The 15329-nt window shown below is 43.3% G+C and overlaps 1 protein-coding gene across 2 annotated transcripts in view; it reads right to left on the reverse strand.

Moving 5' to 3' along the window:
• Positions 1 to 499: 499 nt before the first annotated feature.
• Positions 500 to 15329, reverse strand: part of adcy3a (adenylate cyclase 3a) — a 245893-nt gene continuing 231063 nt past the window's right edge. For both annotated transcript variants that reach the window (XM_041250672.1, XM_041250671.1), the window contains exon 20: positions 500 to 2032. In XM_041250672.1, the coding sequence (XP_041106606.1) occupies positions 1850 to 2032 (183 nt within the window). In that variant the 3' untranslated portion in view covers positions 500 to 1849. The remainder of the gene's footprint in view (positions 2033 to 15329) is intronic.

Genomic DNA, 15329 nt, shown 5'->3' on the forward strand with positions numbered 1-15329 from the left:
CAAGGGGCCCAATATGTGCCATGAAAACACACCCCACACCACATCACACTACCACCAGCCTGCAATGTTGACACGCGGCATGATGGATGCATGTGCTCATGTGGTTTTCTCCATAACCTTCCCATCAGCATGAAACAGCAGGAACCGGGATTCATTAGACCAGGCAATGTTTTTCCAATCCTTTTCGTTCCTTAGCTTACTGCAACTGCAGTATCTTGTGTTTTGCTGAAAAAAGTGGAACTCTGTTAGGTCGTCGCCTGCCATCCCTCATTCGTGTCAAGGTACGACGAGGTGTACATTTTTTATTGGTCTTTCAGCACCAATGTTGTACTAGACTGTCAGTTGACTAACTGTAGCCCGTCTGTTGCTCTGCACAACTTGTGTCAGCCTCCTTTGGCCACTTTCATCAATGAGCCATTTTTGACCACTGGCCTGCCGTTGGCTGGATGTCCTTTGGGTGGTGGACCATCCTTGATACACACGGGAAACTGTTGAGCGTGAAAGACCCAGCAACATTGCAGTTCTTGACACACTCAAACCAGCACGCCTGGCACCTACTACCATACCTCTTTCAAAGGCACTTTTATAGAAATTAATATGGACATTTTTGCCACAAAATACATTGCAGTGTTTGTTTGAATATATATCCCAGCTCATTTAATGTTTCAAGTTTTAATCATTTTCCAGCAGTGTGGCTTAAACTGGAATAAAGCTTTGCAAATATGGCGCTATGTTTCTTGTGAAATTATTACTGCACTAACAATCCAGATTACCACTGTACTGATCTATGGGATTGATCATTAGAGGAGTGGATTTATCTGTAAACCAAATGAGATATTATAAGAAAAACAAACCAATCAGGATAGTTAAATCTCAACTTTTAATAAAACTTTTCTTGTTCCTTTTTAAATATATATTAATATATTAATATATTGTATGTATAATAGAATATAAAGGGGAGCAGAAGCAGCAGTGCACACAGACCAGCGCAGAGTGGCATCATATTCTGTTCAATTTATTATTAAAGACGACATAATTCAGAACTAATTTACTTAAACCTAAAGTTCCTGGACTGATCAAAATTTGTGATTGTTCTGGTTCAAAACAACATGTGATGCTTGTGTACAGTAGAATGTTTTAAGATCTAAATCAGTACAGTATATATCTTTTTATCAACTGTTTACTACTTGCATAAGAGCATACACAATATGGATAGAAAAAATGTGGCTCGTCAAAGAGGCATGGAGCGAGTTTGGTTGTGAAGAACAAAATATTACACGTCCATCTGGGATTGAGGAATAAACTGCAAGAAAACGTATACAACAAATAACATCCCGCTTGAATGAGTTGAGAGCTAGCCCTGCTGGATCAGGTAGCCCTGCAGTTAAACAATCCCATTTTAAGTCAGTAATGCAAGCTTGTGCAAAAAATGTCAATTTTTTCCAACTGCTTTCTTGCTTGATGTTAACTGACACTTAAGGTAGTTCAAAGGCGCTGACAAAGATAAATGGTTGATTTGTTATTTCTATTTCTGTACTGAGTTCCAGGGTAGTGGGATAACCTCTGCATACAGCAGGAAGTTTGAAAGAGGACATTCTCCAAAAAGCTCTTTAATCTCTAGAAGCAGGTGTGGAATAGGCAGATTATCCCTTTGTCAAGTGTCAAGGATATAACTTAACCAAGTTCTTTTTTTATAATGAATGTATTCATTAGTTTTAAAGAGGATTTATAAAATGTTTTTTCATATCTATGGTCTGGTTGCAGGAGTCAGTCTTGGTCTCTGTCTGATTCTTTGGCGCGGCTCAGTATCCAGTGTGGTGCAGAGCTGTGTGGTACTGGCTCAGCCTCATCACGAGCTATCCACCACTTGGTGCGGCAGGGTGATGGAGGAGCCGTTGATGAAGGAACCCTGCTTCTCCCTTCCCTTAAGGAAGAAAGTCAGCAGCTCTCCTTTGCCTTTTACAAAGATGTGGCCTCGGCGGACAAAGCGGAATCCGTACTCCCTCAGGATCACAGAAGTGTCCTCCACCACCTGGGGAGAGAAAGAGCAACCAAAAAAATAAATATAGTGCTCCCTATAATTTGGTTAATTCATTTTTTTTTTCCTTTTTTAAATTTAGTTGTCTCCAATTTTTTTTTCCTGGTTTTCTCCTAAATTTAGTGTGCCCAATTATTATCTGTATCCTCGGCTCACCACTCTCAACCCCCCCGCCAACTTGGGAAATGGAGGCTGGAACATGTGTCCTCTGAAACGTACTCCTACCAATCCGTCATTTTTCGCACTGCGGATCCACAGCGAGGCCACCAGACCTATAGCTCCGGAGGACAACACAGATCTGGCAGCTCCACTGCAGAACCACATGTGCCCTATCGGCCACAGGGGTCGCTGATGTGCTGTGAGCTGTGGATTCCCCTGCCGACCTAATCCCTCGCTCGGCCAATTTTGCACCACCCCCTTGGAACTCCCGGTCACGGTCGGCTGTGACATAGCCTGGACTCAAACTTGCGATCCCCAGGCTATAGGGCACATCCTGCACTCCACGTGGAGCGCCTTTACTGGATGCACCATTCGGGAGCCCGGGTAAGTCAATTTTGACAGAAAAAATCCTATATCCCTTCACTAATTTGCTGCTTTCAATATTTTATGTGTTTGGATGTGTAAGTCAGATACAAAATAAAGAGGGACCACTGTACATCTGCACCACTAACCAGGGTTCGCGCCAGCGCTGTAACGGGCTGTTACGTTGCTACCTGGAAAAATCACGCTATAATCAGACCATTATTAATACCAGATTATTCCTTTATGTAAGAAATTGGTTTGCTAAAATACTTGTTTCAGCTCTCAATACACATCAATGGGTTGGTTGTGACAGCATGGTCTTTAGTTTGGTACATGTAATGTATGCGACACGGAGACAAGCTTGAACGTCACTGAACTTTATTAGCACATGTTGACAGATGAGACTAGATCCTGGGTGCGCCCCTGATAACAGCTCTGTAACAAGCAACACTATTGCAAATTTTTATTATTATACCATAACTATGTTCCCTCTAAGACTTTAATTTAGTCAGCCACTGTGGCTAAAGTAACTTAATATTTTTCAGCCATATTGGAAAAACTTTAGCCACTTAATAGCTGTTTCAGCAAGGCAAAAAGACCATTTACAATACACATAAATATTATAATTTGCACTATAACTCTGATTCCCATTTAATAAATGCCAAACTTAGTCCCATGTGAAAAAACATTACATATTTCTTAAATTCTGAATAGGTTTGCAGAGATATTCATGTACTACATAATCCTTTACATTATTTTGATTGTGACATGGTTTTCTTTCCACTACAGAACGGTAAAGCAAAATTGTGCCAGCAGACAGTGCTATTAGTGTATATTAATATTAATGCCTCCCTGACCAACCACAGCTCTAGTTACACAAGATTGTACTAATGTGATTAATAATATTATTAGGATTGTACAGCCATGTGACAAAGACAGCTATACCACTACGTCAGACCAGAAGAAACACAGTACTGCGAGATCAAATGATGAATGAATGCGCTGCTGCACGGTTTATTATTATTACAAAATAAAGCAGTTGTACAGAAAACAGGGCTCGGCACTTGACGTCAAAATAAATAGAGAAACAAAACGGACATCCCCGTGGACTAACAGACAAACATGGTGAGTCAAAACAAGGGTTAGATATTGACTTTGTTTAGTTCTCGTTTTAAATTCTCTCCTCTCCACACCCGTTCTCCACTCACCGAACACACAACCCTGAGTGAGTGAAAACATTCTGCCTTTATGCAGCTGTACCGAGACTCTATTGCTATACAATCATTCAATTGGAGTCTCGGTACAACTGCACGTGAATTAATTGAAGTGCAATTCCCTGTGCAATTACATTTTTACCTGCACGTGAAGTGCTGTGCCATCCTTGTGCCTAAATACAAATATACATTTTTAAACACTTGTGCACATAACGCACATTATATCCCGTGTACCAATTACAATACACCAACACTAACACACTACACGCAACATTCAACACAGAAAGTGGGAGAAGCGAGTGGGAGAAGTACAGGCATGGAAAAGTACAGAGCAGTTTAGAAGCAGTATGGAGAAATTGCATCTTTAATTGCTTTAATCAGAAAACACAGGACATTGGGGAAACACAGCAGCAGCTCAAAGTCAAACAGCCGTGTGTGTTTTTCTGATAACAAACAAGCTGAAACTCGGAGCAGCTGATTCAAATTCAGCACCGTTCTGAGACACGGGCGAGGGGAGGAGCCAACAGCACAGCAGAACAACGCAGTTAAACAAGGCAGTCTTCCCAGCGACAGCGAGTGGAAGCGACAGCGAGTGGGAGAAGTACAGGCGTGGAAAAGTACAGAGCAGTTTAGAAGCAGTTTGAAAGCAGGTTGACGGCTGCAGAAGAAACTAAACTTCAAAAAAAAAACCTCAACATGGTCTTCAAGCCAGTAATCTGTGACACCTGCTTGATGTGGGAAATCCGAGAAAACCCAGCAGAGCTAAACCAAGTGTGCTTAAAGTGCTGCGCGATCCAGGATTTGCATAAACTAGTAAGTATGCTAGAAATGGAGCTGGAAGAAGTGAGACAGCAACAAGATCTTGAGGAACTGGCACACCCACAATTCATGGAAGTCTGCATCACCCCTAACAGACTGAAAGCCACCAGGGAGATAGAAGGTCAGAACAGCTGGGTTCAGGTAGGCAGAAGCAGGGAAAAAAAGAAACTTCGTCAAACACAACCACCAGAAATCAAAACAACCAACAGATTTGAGTCACTTCAGAATTGTGATGAGCTGAACCAACAACAAGAGAATGAAAGGAACAACATCCAGGACCCCATTGACAGTGGTGACCAGACAGCAAAAAGAAGGGAGGTCATGATTGTTGGGGACTCCATATTGAGAAACACAGCAAGTTCAGTTCGCAGTTTGGACCCCCTTACTACAACAGTGTGCTGCCTTCCGGGAGCCTCGGTCAAGCACATCACTGAGAACGTGGACAGGCTCCTAGAACGAACAGGAGACAACCCGGTAGTAGTCGTCCACATCGGTACAAACAACATTGGAAGAGACAGACCAAAATCCCTGCAAAACAAATTCAGAGAGCTAGGAAGGAAATTAAAAGAGAAAACCAAAACTGTGGTATTTTCTGGTATACTACCCGCACCTTGCAAAGGACCATATGGACAGCTGGAAATAATTAATCAAAACGAATGGCTGAAGACGTGGTGCACACGGGAAGGCTTCACCTATCTTGATCATTGGACCACATTCTACAACGAGGACTATCTGTATAGACGGGATGGACTGCACTTAAATAACAAGGGAACCAGTCTACTTGGAGAAAAGATCCTCGAGCAGGTTCAGAAGCATTTAAACTAGAAAGGAAGGGGGGAGAAATCAACAAAAAAACAGAAGGGAGACCGCATCAAAACAAGAACAACAACTCAGGTAAGACAACCATTAAATGTGTTTATCTAAATGCTAGAAGTATCAGAAACAAAATTCTAGAACTTGAAGCTACTGCACTAACAAGTAACTATGATGTGATAGGTGTTACAGAAACGTGGTTGTCTGAGAGTGATGGGGACGAATATAATATTTGTGGGTATACACTGTATAGGAAAGACAGGCAGGACAGAAGAGGAGGAGGGGTAGCGCTATACATAAGAAACAGTCTTGAAGCCCAGGTGTTAAACCTGGACAAAGAAAATAAAGCCGAATCAATATGGGTCAGAATAACGGACAAAAATTCAAAGGGCATAATAATAGGAGCATGCTATAGACCGCCAGATTCAGACGGTGAGCACAATAATCTGTTATACAATGACATTAGAAATGCGTGTAGCAAAGGAGAAGCCATACTAATGGGGGATTTCAAATTCCCCCATATAAAATGGGAAAACCCGGTGGGTAGCACGAAGGATGAAATAGAAATGGTGGAAATGACAAATGACTGCTTCCTAACACAATTTGTCAAGGCACCGACTAGAGGGGAGGCATGCCTTGATTTAGTCTTTTCAAATAACAAAGACAGAATAACTAAAACAGAGGTCAGAGAACCACTGGCAAACTCAGACCACAACATGGTCTCATTTGAAGTGTTTTTTAAAACCCCAAAAGTAATGACTAAAGCTAAGGTTTACAATTTTAGAAAAGCAAACTATGAAGGTATGAAACAGAGTCTAACAGAAGTAGATTGGAGTAAAATAGAGAAAACACCCACAGAAAAAGGATGGTTGTTCTTCAAAAAATGTAGTACTAGAGGCGCAAAACAATTACATCCCTAAAGTAGACAAATCTAAATGTAAAACTAAATGGCCAAAATGGTTTAATAGATCAATTAAAAAAAATATTCAGCGAAAAAAGGCACTTTACAGAGCATTAAAAAAGGACCAAAAAGAAAGTACACAGAAAGAGTACACAGAACTGCAAACGCAAGTCAAAAAGGAAGTTAGAAAGGCCAAGAGAGAAATAGAAATGAACATTGCTAAGGGAGCTAAAACCAATTCCAAAATGTTTTTCCAATATTACAACAGCAAGAGAACATTCAAAGAGGAGATTAAATGTTTAAGAGATACAAATGGCAAAATCGTAGATGAAGAAAAAAAAAATAGCAAATATATTAAATGATTACTTTTCACAAGTTTTTACAAAGGAAGATACTGACAACATGCCCCACATGTCATCCAGTTCCTATCCAGTTTTAAATAACTTTAGCATAACTGAGGCAGAAGTGTTAAAGGGACTAGGAGCTCTTAAAATAAACAAATCCCCTGGGCCGGATGAGATCCTCCCAGTAGTACTCAAAGAAATGAAAGAAGTTATTTACAAACCGCTAACCAAGATCATGCAGCAGTCTCTTGACACAGGGGTGGTACCGACAGACTGGAAAATTGCAAACGTAATACCGATCCACAAAAAGGGAAACAAAACTGAACCAGGTAACTACAGACCAGTAAGCCTGACTTCTACTATATGCAAACTTATGGAAACTATAATAAGATCCAAAATGGAAAAGTACCTATATGGTAGCAGGGTGCTGGGAGACAGTCAACATGGTTTTAGGAAAGGGAGATCGTGTCTAACTAACTTGCTTGATTTTTTTGAGGATGCAACATCGATAAATGATAATTGCAAAGCATATGCCATGGTTTATTTAGATTTCCAGAAAGCTTTTGACAAAGTCCCACACAAAAGATTAATTCTCAAACTGAACACAGTAGGGATTCAAGGAAACACATGTACATGGATTAGGGAGTGGTTAACATGTAGAAAACAGAAAGTACTGATTAGAGGAGAAACCTCAGAATGGAGCGTGGTAACCAGTGGAGTACCACAGGGATCAGTATTAGGTCCTCTGCTATTCCTAATCTACATTAATGATTTAGATTCTGGTTAGTAAGCAAACTTGTTAAATTTGCAGACGACACAAAAATAGGAGGAGTGGCAAACACTGCTGTAGCAGCAAAGGTCATTCAAAATGATCTAGACAAGATTCAGAACTGGGCAGACACATGGCAAATGACATTTAATAGAGAAAAGTGTAAGGTACTGCACGCAGGAAATAAAAATGTGCATTATAAATATCATTTGGGAGATACTGAAATTGGAGAAGGAATCTATGAAAAAGACCTAGGAGTTTTTGTTGACTAGAAAATGTGGGGAAGCTATAAAAAAGGCTAACAGGGTGCTCAGATACATTATGAAAAGTGTTGAATTTAAATCAAGGGAAGTAATGTTAAAACTGTACAATGCGCTTATCTTGAATATTGTGTTCAGTTCTGGTCACCTCACTATAAAAAAGATATTGCTGCTCTAGAAAGAGTGCAAAGAAGAGCGACCAGAATTAATCCGGGCTTAAAAGGAATGTCATATGCAGACAGGCTAAAAGAATTGAATCTGTTCAGTCTTGAACAAAGAAGACTACGTGGCGACCTAATTCAAGCATTCAAAATTCTAAAAGGTATTGACAATGTCGACCCAAGGGACTTTTTCGACCTGAAAAAAGAAACAAGGACCAGGGGTCACAAATGGAGATTAGACAAAGGGGCATTCAGAACAGAAAATAGAAATAGAAAAACTTTTTTACAGAGAGAATCATGAGGGTCTGGAATAAACTCCCCAGTAATGTTGTTGAAGCTGACACCCTGGGATCCTTCAAGAAGCTGCTTGATGAGATTTTGGGATCAATAAGCTACTAACAACCAAATGAGCAAGATGGGCCGAATGGCCTCCTCTCGTTTGTAAACTTTCTTATGTTCTTATACACTGGTTAACGCATTTTTCAACTGCAAACATGCTTCTTCTAGATCAAGTGATGGTACTTGCAGCCTTAGCAAAGTGTGTGAGGAAGATCTTTTTGTGTATCTTTTTGATAATGGTTTTGAAGGAAAAGGCCAACGACACGGAATACACGTTTCAATTGCTGCGTTCTGTTACCCAGAGCTTGCTGTGCCGGCTGCTCTTGGCTGCTGCCTTTATGACGTCACACGCAGCTTTCAGAGAAACGCCTTCTCCAAACCTTGCAGTGTTGCACACATTTTCAATGTGCTATATTTGTCTGGATTATCAACAGTCAGTTTAATGTAATAGGCAAACATTAACTTTATTGTAAATTATACATCACTTATCACTGATTTAGTACATAATGTGTGTGTGTGTTTTTTTTTTTTTTTTTAAATTATTTATTTATTTAATATAGCGTTGATAAGGCTGTTACATCTTCATTGCATAATAATAAAATGTAGCTCGCCTCCGCTAACAAGGTGGCAGTAGTAGTTTTAGTGGTTATTTGCATTACGATTAGCAGGTCACTCGTGATCATTGCATCGTCCCTTTGGTTCACAGCCGCAGCCAGCCTCCCGCAGTAACATTTCAAAGCTGCGCTGGGCTATGCAGAATCTGCACAGATTTCTGTGGGTGTTGAGTGACGTCTACAGCGCACCTCCGAGATTCTGTGCAGAACTGTGCAGAACTGAGGAAATCTGTGCTATAAGAACACGGCCGATGTCTCAAAACAAAACTAGCACAGACCCGCGACTGCAAGGATAGCCTAATTATTATCAATGTATTTTGTTTAAACTACTGCAGTATTCCAATTTTCTTAGGTAAGTGAAGAAATTTTTTTTTTTTTTTTACAAACTCCACATGTGTAACAACACTATGTAACACAATTTTTGTTCCTGGGTAGTAAGTATTATTTCCTAATTGCTTATGCCTCAAAAGTATAGAGAATGGCTATTATTCCCCGCAAACTTTGCTTTTGTGACCAGGACAGGTAAATTTCAAAATATCACTATTTCCAATGAAAAAACAGGCGAATTTGTGTCTTTTCGTTCACATAAAGTCAGAAAAAAACAACATATGAATCCAAATTAACATGTATTTATACTAAAGTAATACAAAAATGACTACAAAAGATTTAGAAGTGAGTAGTTTTTCAAGACTAACGATTATACTGTATATTTACCACAACGACTGAATCGGCTGCTACCCCGGCATTCACCGCTGTTTTTCGCGCCGATCGTGAGGTTGAGAAAACAGCTCCTACCCGGTCCCGATTGACTCGGCACTGGTGTAAACATCTTTGGCGCCACCTACAGCCCTGTACCGACCACGCCTACCGTCGGCACCAACCTTGGAACAGGTCCACTCGGCACTGACTGTTTGGCATCGCTTTTCTCAGCGCCGTTCCTGGCACTGATTGATTCTGCACCGTGAACCTCTTCAAGGCTGTCTACAGCCTGGCACCGACCGCGCTACACGTCGGCACCGATTGACTCGGCACCGACCTCTCGGCACCGACCCCGCTATTTTCGACGCCGATCCTGGCACCGACTGATTCGGCACCGGTGAATAACTTCGGGGCCGTCTACAACGCGGCACCGAACGCACTACACATCGGCACCGACCTCGGCGCCGACTGACTCGGCACTGACAGCGCTCGTCTCAATGCCGATCCCGGCAATTCGGCACCAGTGAATCACTCTAAAGCGTCTACAGCCTGGCACCGACCGCACTACTATCGGCACCGAGCGCAGTAGTTCACCTGGAAAACCATGTCGGTCCAATCATTTGTGTCCTCCACTGGGTTCCACCAGTGTGACCAATGTGCAGCGAAGCTACAAGGCAGGATGAGCACCGGTCCTGCGCCAGATGCCTAGGGCCAGAACACGCGGCCAAAGCACTGGCAGGTGAGCTGGACTGCTCTCCATGTTGGAAGTTCTTGAGGAGAACTAAGCGATGAGAGCAGCCCTATCCCCAGCAGAGTCTCTCTCCTCGAGCCATGGGAGAATGAGACCGGTGGTCCAAGAGTCTTCGCAGAGGTCATCCAGGACCGCCCCTGTGGTACCCCCCCTGTGGTACCACTCAAGTGACCTGGGAGCTCTCACGCATCTGGGTCAACCTCCCCTCCCCCACCACCGGTACTGAGACACACACACCTCTTAATGGAGGCGAGATGGTCACCGCCGAGGTGGTACCACTCAAGGGGATGCTCACCAGGGGACAGGCAGTCGCTGCGCAGGCACCGCTCCTTCCCCAAGGGACAGGTGGTCTCCGCCAGGCAATGCTCCCCTTCTCCACGTAGGCGCAGAAGTTCACCATCACAGTCACCTCAAAGGTGCTTCGTGGAGCTGGCAGAGACTGTAAGGTCTCAGCAGACCAAGCTGGAGACCCTATTGAAATCTCAGGGCAGGCTGCCCCCTACCACTGGGCAGCCCCAGCCCTCACAATCTTGTTCCCCATCCCATCTGCCTAGACCCCCTAGCCCAGACAAGCTGTCCTTGTTGGCGTCCAGATTAGACGTCTCGGACCCAGCCACCTCCATCGAGCAGACCACAATGGGAGGTTCCTTAATGCCCTTGCCACACGTGTCGCAGAGGGAAGTTCTGGGCCCTAATGCAGTGTGCAGCTGCAGCCAAGGACGTTTCCTGGCTAGCAGACAAGAGGGAAAGGGGAACCACTTCAGTCAGCAGAAAGGGCACCCACAGCATGCCCTCCCTCTATGTCAGGACTTCCTGGAATTGGTGCGCTCCTCCTGAAGCAACCCAGCGTCTGCACCCTCAGCCTCCAGAACAGCAGAGTCTCTGCTTTATACTACAGGAGCCCAAGTAACAGCCCTAGGCACATTCCCCACTATCGGGGACACGGTCACAGTTTTGCTGCAAGGTTCCACCTTCACCAAGGGGGATAAAGACCAACCTGTCCGTCCAAGCCTTGCAGAAAAAGGACGTGATGCTTAAAAAAGCTTACACATCGGCAGCGCTGTTGGCCCGAGCAGCAAATGCAGCATGGCCAACGAGGCAGTCTTCCCAGCGACAGCGAGTGGAAGCGACAGCGAGTGGGAGAAGTACAGGCGTGGAAAAGTACAGAGCAGTTTCGAAGCAGAAAGGAGAAATTGCATCTTGAATTGCTTTAATCAGAAAACAGAGGACATTGGGGAAACACAGCTTGAAGTGTGTTTTTCTGATAACAAACAAGCTGAAACTCGGAGCAGCTGATTCAAATTCAGCGCCGTTCTGAGACACGGGCGAGGGGAGGAGCCGACAGCACAGCAGAACAACGCAGTTAAACGAGGCAGTCTTCCCAGCGACAGCGAGTGGAAGCGACAGCGAGTGGGAGAAGTACAGCGTGGAAAAGTACAGAGCAGTTTCGAAGCAGAAAGGAGAAATTGCATCTTGAATTGCTTTAATCAGTTCACAGAGGACATTGGGGAAACACAGCAGCAGTTTTAGTTTTTCTGATAACAAACAAGCTGAAACCCGGAGCAGCTAATTCAAATTCAGCGGCGTTCTTTGACACGGGCTAGGGGAGCAATAACTTTACTAAGCTAAGGTTTACAATTTTAGAAAAGCAAACTATGAAGGCATGAAACAGAGACTAACAGAAGTAGATTGGAGTAAAATAGAGAAAACACCCACAGAAGAAGGATGGTTGTTCTTCAAAAATGTAGTACTAGAGGCGCAAAACAATTACATCCCTAAAGTAGACAAATCTAAATGTAAAACTAAATTGCCAAAATGGTTTAATAGATCAATTAAAAAAAATATTCAGCGAAAAAAGGCACTTTACAGAGCATTAAAAAATGGACCAAAAAGAAAGTACACAGAAAGAGTACACAGAACTGCAAATGCAAGTCAAAAAGGAAGTTAGAAAGGCCAAGAGAGAAATAGAAATGAACATTGCTAAGGGAGCTAAAACCAATTCCAAAATGTTTTTCCAATATTACAACAGCAAGAGAACATTCAAAGAGGGATTAAATGTTTAAGAGATACAAATGGCAAAATCGTAGAGGAAGAAAAAAAAATAGCAAATATATTAAATGATTACTTTTCACAAGTTTTTACAAAGGAAGATACTGACAACATGCCCCACATGTCATCCAGTTCCTATCCAGTTTTAAATAACTTTAGCATAACTGAGGCAGAAGTGTTAAAGGGACTAGGAGCTCTTAAAATAAACAAATCCCCTGGGCCGGATGAGATCCTCCCAGTAGTACTCAAAGAAATGAAAGAAGTAATTTACAAACCGCTAACCAAGATCATGCAGCAGTCTCTTGACACAGGGGTGGTACCGACAGACTGGAAAATTGCAAACGTAATACCGATCCACAAAAAGGGAAACAAAACTGAACCAGGTAACTACAGACCAGTAAGCCTGACTTCTATTATATGCAAACTTATGGAAACTATAATAAGATCCAAAATGGAAAATTACCTATATGGTAACAGGGTACTGGGAGACAGTCAACATGGTTTTAGGAAAGGGAGATCGTGTCTAACTAACTTGCTTGATTTTTTTGAGGATGCAACATCGATAATGGATAATTGCAAAGCATATGACATGGTTTATTTAGATTTCCAGAAAGCTTTTGACAAAGTCCCGCACAAAAGATTAATTCTCAAACTGAACGCAGTTGGGATTCAAGGAAACACATGTACATGGATTAGGGAGTGGTTAACATGTAGAAAACAGAAAGTACTGATTAGAGGAAAAACCTCAGAATGGAGTGTGGTAACCAGCGGTGTACCACAGGGATCAGTATTAGGTCCTCTGCTATTCCTAATCTACATTAATGATTTAGATTCTGGTATAGTAAGCAAACTTGTTAAATTTGCAGACGACACAAAAGTAGGAGGAGTGGCAAACACTGTTGCAGCAGCAAAGGTCATTCAAAATGATCTAGACAAGATTCAGAACTGGGCAGACACATGGCAAATGACATTTAATAGAGAAAAGTGTAAGGTACTGCACGCAGGAAATAAAAATGTACATTATAAATATCATATGGGAGATATTGAAATTGGAGAAGGAATCTATGAAAAAGACCTAGGAGTTTTTGTTGACTCAGAAATGTCTTCATCTAGGCAATGTGGGGAAGCTATAAAAAAGGCTAACAAGATGCTCGGATACATTGTGAAAAAGTGTTGAATTTAAATCAAGGGAAGTAATGTTAAAACTGTACAATGCACTAGTAAGACCTCATCTTGAATATTGTGTGCAGTTCTGGTCACCTCGCTATAAAAAAGATATTGCTGCTCTAGAAAGAGTGCAAAGAAGAGCGACCAGAATTATTCCGGGCTTAAAAGGCATGTCATATGCAGACAGGCTAAAAGAATTGAATCTGTTCAGTCTTGAACAAAGAAGACTACGTGGCAACCTAATTCAAGCATTCAAAATTCTAAAAGGTATTGACAGTGTGGACGCAAGGGACTTTTTCAGCCTGAAAAAAGAAACAAGGACCAGGGGTCACAAATGGAGTTTAGAAAAAGGGGCATTCAGAACAGAAAATAGGAGACACTTTTTTACACAGAGAATTGTGAGGGTCTGGAATCAACTCCCCAGTAATGTTGTTGAAGCTGACACCCTGGGATCCTTCAAGAAGCTGCTTGATGAGATTTTGGGATCAATAAGCTACTAACAACCAAACGAGCAAGATGGGCCGAATGGCCTCCTCTCGTTTGTAAACTTTCTTATGTTCTTATGTTCTTAATGAACCTAAAATTTTTTCACAAAACCACGTTGACAGAGAGGCTTCAGGAGAGAGCTACACAAGCAGACATAGTGGAGCGCCAGGCGGTAGCTAAGGCGATGACCGACCTAATAGGGGAGTTGGGTCAGGCATCAGGGAGGTCGCTGGCAGTGATGGTGGCCGCCCGTCGGCAATTGTGGCTGACACAAGCGAAGGTCATGGAGACCAAGAAGGTGGCGCTACTGGACGCCCCCATTAAGCCAGGGTAGACTTTTGGGGCGACCATTGATGTGAGCCTTGAGAGGTCACACAAGGCCACGGAGGTGAAAGGGTCTGAAGATCACCCTCCACCACAGAGTTGACAAGCAGGCAGAGGTAGAGGCAGGGCCAGTGGCAGGGGACCACCGCAGGCCAAGGGTAACCGGTTCTCCGGCTGGAGACTGATGCCCCTCCCAAGCCCAAGGGAGACCGCCCCTGAGGAGCCCTGGCTGCCACCAAACCCCCCACAACAAGACTGACTAACAGCAACGACCCATGGCAAGACTGCACCCAGGACTCCTGGGTGCTATCGACAATGAGACACGGATACGCTCTACAATTCCGCATGGGTCCGCCACCCTTCAAGGGTGTGCTCTCCACCACCGTCAAACCAGCGAGGGCAATACTCCTTCAACAGGAGATCGCCAATCTTTGAAGGAAGAACGCTGTATGCTTGGTAAGTCCAAGCGATGCCCTCAGTGGCTTTTACTCCATGTACTTCCGGATGCCCAAAAGGGACGGCGGGACCTCAGGGTTCTCAACTTGTTCCTCAAACAGAGGAAGTTCAACAAGTTGACAGCACAGCATATCATCCAGTTCGTCCAACCGGGCAACTGGTTCACATCGATCAGCCTGCAAGACGCCTACTTTCACGTCCCAATCCATCCTGCACACAGAAAATATCTGCGCTTCACCTTTCAAGACAATGCATACGAATTCTGCGTGCTGCCATTTGGCCTCTCGCTGGCGCCCCGCATTTTTTCAAAATGCATGGATGCAGCACTGGCTCCACTCCTGAACTATCTGGACTATTGGCTAGTTTGCGCGCGTTCAAAAGCACGCGCAGAGGCACACACAAAGCAGGTCATAGATCATGTGATGAAGTTAAGGCTCTCAATACATCAACATAAGAGCAACTTCATACTGTCTCAGTCCACAGTGTTCCTGGGGATCAAACTGAACTCAGCATGCTTGCCTCACTGTCGGAAGACAGGATTCCGTCGTTGGGGGCCACACTCTCCCTATTCAGAGAGGATGCTCTTCTAGGTTGTTGGGGCTG

The sequence above is a fragment of the Polyodon spathula genome, chromosome 5 (assembly GCF_017654505.1).
Source record: "Polyodon spathula isolate WHYD16114869_AA chromosome 5, ASM1765450v1, whole genome shotgun sequence".
Taxonomy (NCBI): Eukaryota; Metazoa; Chordata; class Actinopteri; order Acipenseriformes; family Polyodontidae; genus Polyodon; species Polyodon spathula.